This window comes from Martes martes, assembly GCF_963455335.1.
Source record: "Martes martes genome assembly, chromosome: 5".
NCBI classification, from domain to species: domain Eukaryota; kingdom Metazoa; phylum Chordata; class Mammalia; order Carnivora; family Mustelidae; genus Martes; species Martes martes.
The window spans coordinates 2,255,308-2,259,617 of NC_137892.1; the positions used below are offsets into that span (position 1 = coordinate 2,255,308).

The following is a 4,310-nucleotide window of genomic DNA, read 5'->3' on the forward strand; positions in this document are numbered from 1 at the left end:
TAAGTTGATGATCATTTAAATTTGAACATATTTTCCTCTCTCCTTTATACATCTTAGGTATATGTTAATTCATTTCATATTCTATTTTTTGTGAGCTCACTGATTTTTTACAGAAATATTCATTTTTACTGCTTTTGTTCTTCCTACTTTTACATTGTCTCTTTTGATCAGTCCCTTTCACTCAAATAATCCACTTTAATATTTCTCGTAAGGTTGGTTTAGTGGTCACAAACGCCTTTAGTTTTTGTTTGTCTGGAAAACTATCTTTCCTTCTATTCTAAATGATAACCTCGCTAGATAGAGTGTTTTGGGCTACAGATTTTCCCATCCAGCCCTTTGAATATAGCATACTACTCCCTTCTGGCTTGCCAAATTTATGTTGAAAATCTCATGCTAGCCAATGGGCTTCCATTGCAAGTTAATGACTCTTTTTTTCCTGCTGCTTTAAATTTTTCTTATGTATTTTGCCAATTTAATTACAACATATCTTCATGTGTCTCTGGTTTTGTTGCATAGGATGGGTTTCTCTGTTCCCCCTGAATCTCAATATCTGTGTCCTTCCCCAGACATGGAAAGTTTTCAGCTATTATGTCTTCAAATACATTTTCTGCTCTTTTTCTCTCTTCTTCTTCTCCTGACACTCCTTTGGTATGAATGTTATGTTTGATAGACTCAATGAGTTCCCTAAATCTATTCTCATTTTGCATAATTCTTTTCTTCTCTTTTATTCAGTTTAATTACTTTCCATTATTCTGTTTTCTAGATTGCTAACTCATTCCTCTGCTTCTTCCAGCCTACTCTTCATTCTATCAAGTATGTTTTCATTTTGTTAATTGAACCTTTATCTCTGCAACATTATTCCTTATCTCTGTGGTAAGGGCTTCCCTCATGTCTTCCACTTTTCTCAAGTCCAGTGGTGTCTTTATGATCACTGCTTTAAATTCTCTGTCAGATATGTTACCTGTATCTGTTTCACTCAGATCACTGGCTGTGGCCTTGTTCTGTTCTTTCATTTTGGATAAATTCCTGTGTCTTCTCATTTTTCTGTCTCTGTGTGTCTGTTTCTCTGTGTTAAGAAAGTCAGCTGTGTCTTCTCTTCTTGAAAGTAGTGACTTTATGCAGAAGAGGTCCTGGAGTGCCCTCAACACAGTGTCTGCTGTTCCCTAGAACCTGACATTTCAGGAGAGTCTTCTTTGTGTGTTGCTTATCCCCTGCTGTTTTGTCTGAGTCACTTTCCCTTACAGTGCAATTGTCTGCACTTCCTCTCTGCCATTTGTGGGCTATCCTTACTCTCTGTGGTGTTAGTGGGACAAAGGCAAGCTAGCTTGAAGGGTTGTGCTCACTGGGAATCTTGGAAGTGCAGCAGTTCATGATGGACCTCTAGTCATATCCCAGGTCCCCTGAAGCACTGCAGTGACACCTTGCTAGGATGGCTGGTGATATGAGGCTGGGTGTGCATGTCAGAATGGCTGGCCATAGCTGGGTCTGGTGTGCGATGTTGGCTGGGAGCACATGGCTTACCACATCCTGGTGGCAGCATGGAGGTTGGAAATGATGTACCAGCTGAGTATGGTGTGGCAGCTGCATGGAATGCATAGTGACAGCTGTGCACCTGGTAGCTGGGCATGGCACATGATGGCAGCCACAAAACCAAAAATTTAATTTAAAATAAAAATTATTAAATATTTAATTATTCAACTTTATTTTATAATACCTAGATAAAGTTTTAAAACCATGAGTATCTTACTTTTCTCTGTTGATATAGTGTACACAGAGGACTGTGTAAGAATGTGTTATAAAGAGGAAAGATGAGGAGAGATTTCCCATCCCCATTTCTCCCTATGTTAAGAACTGAATATTGTATTTTGCATGCATATTTTTGTTGACAGTTAAAAACCATGGAGATGACACTTGCTTCTTTATTTTGAGAGATAGTTAATTTCAGTAGAAATGATCTCATGTTTTTTGATATATGTACAAATTTACACTTGATTGGTTTTAGCAATTAGTATCCAGACAACTCCAAAGTTGAAAACACTCAAAAGTTTCGGAGAGTCATTGGACTTGATCGATATTCTGAATCAACTACAGATTGAGGGTAAAAAATTAAGTTGCACAAGTTAGTTTCCTTCACCCCTTCAACTTGTACATTGTGATTCTATGATAAATCGTTTCACATGTACCTGTTCTCATTTCCCTCTTAGCAGAAGCAGTTCCCTCCGTAGAAATGGAAAGGGCCAATGACAGTTTCCTGATGGGTTTCATCCTTCTAGGCTTCTCAGACCACCCTCACCTGGAGGCTGCACTCTTTGTATTTGTCCTTTTTTTCTACCTCCTGACGCTTGTGGGGAACTTTGCCATCATCGTTATCTCATACTTGGATCCCCTTCTTCACACCCCTATGTACTTTTTCCTCAGCAACCTCTCCCTGCTGGACCTCTGCTTCACCACTAGCCTCGCACCTCAGACCCTAGTTAACCTGCGAGGTCCAGAGAAGACTATCACTTATGGTGGTTGTGTGGTACAACTCTATATTTCTCTAGCACTGGGCTCCACTGAGTGTATCCTTCTGGCTGTAATGGCTTTGGATCGCTACATTGCTGTTTGCAAGCCCCTTCACTATGTGACTATTATGAACCCACGGCTATGCCAACAGCTAGCATCCATCTCCTGGCTCAGTGGTTTGGCTAATTCCCTGATCCATGCTACTTTTACCTTACAATTGCCTCTTTGTGGCAACCATAGACTTGATCATTTTATTTGTGAAGTACCAGCTCTTCTCAAATTGGCTTGTGTGGACACCACTGTCAATGAGTTGGTGCTTTTTGTGGTTAGTGTCCTGTTTCTTCTAATCCCCCCAGCACTCATTCTTATCTCCTATGGCTTCATTAGTCAAGCTGTGCTGAGGATAAAGTCCCTCGAAGCAAGGCACAAAGCCTTCAGCACTTGCTCCTCCCACCTTACAGTGGTAATTATTTTCTATGGCACCATAATCTACATGTACCTGCAACCAAGTGACAGCTATACTCAGGACCAAGGCAAGTTTATCTCCCTCTTCTATACCATGGTGACCCCAACGTTAAATCCTATTATCTACACTTTAAGGAACAAGGACATGAAAGTAGCTCTGAAAAGACTTCTGTCAAAAAAAATGTGCTCCCTACAAACATGAGGTTCAAGGAAGTGTTTCCAAGACATGTAGTCAGTCACCCAGCTTCTATTTAGCCAAACCACATTACCATATTTCCCAATTTCAAGCCAGTTAAACCTACATTTACTTAAACAAGGGAGATTTTCCTCTTCTATGGGTAACTAAACAAAATATATGCTTATTTAAATTCAGAGCTTGAGCCATGGGGAAGAGAGTTTTGTGTAGATTGTAGCCCTCAACACAAAGTTTATATTTTATTTCAGACATTTATTCTAAGGGAGTCAATAAAAGTAAATAATTACATATTAACCAATTGTCTGGGTTGCAATTTACTTTTTGTTGTTGTTTTCATGTTGATGAATTATTTAGTGTTTTAACACCTTAAATTTACTTTATAATGTCTCTTCATTAAAGCGTCATGTTGGAAAATAAGCACTTTATATATGTACTTCACCTACCAAGTCAGAAAAACATATTCTCATACTATCAATTTATTAAAAACAAGGATATCATAATAACTGTTCTTTTCCATATTTTCATTTATAAACAACTACCAAAAAAGACTAAGAGAAACAAAATATACTAAGCATATTATTTTTTCTTTTTTGTTTTACCCCAAAAGATGCTACCTTATTCCCATTTCCAGGCTAGATTTCATTTCAGAAATAAGAAGCTGTGCCTTATCACTAGGTGACATTATTCTTGACATTGTTTGTAAATAGAACATAAAAAAATTGGCAGTTTTCACAGTCACTCGTTTTATTGATATTTTCTCAGTTTAATGTGAATATTCAGTGAATACTCAGTTAAATGTGAATATTCAGATTCTAAAATACATGTAGTAATTTTTATTTTTTTATTTATTTTATTTTTTTAAAGATTTTATTTATTTATTTGACAGACAGACATCACAAGTAGGCAGAGAGGCAGGCAGAGAGAGGAAGGAAAGCAGGCACCCTGCTGAGCAGAAAGCCCAACGTGGGGCTCTATCCCAGGACCCTGGGATCATGACCCGAGCTGAAGGCAGTGGCTTAACCCACTGAGCCACCCAGGTGTCCCAGTAATTTTTATTTTTATAGTATTTTTATTTTCACTGTAACTGCAAAATAGAAGTGCCTACTGGGAAAAGGCCTGATGTAAGATGGTAAGGTAGGAAGAC

The 4,310-nt window shown here is 38.3% G+C and overlaps 1 protein-coding gene across 1 annotated transcript; it reads left to right on the forward strand.

Moving 5' to 3' along the window:
• Positions 1-2,227: 2,227 nt before the first annotated feature.
• Positions 2,228-3,172, forward strand: LOC308343211 (olfactory receptor 2G3-like; the record flags this gene model as incomplete). The annotated part of the gene is made up of 1 exon (XM_080804254.1): positions 2,228-3,172. One exon carries the CDS (start codon positions 2,228-2,230, stop codon positions 3,170-3,172), a length of 945 nt encoding a protein of 314 aa, XP_080660380.1.
• Positions 3,173-4,310: the final 1,138 nt, after the last annotated feature.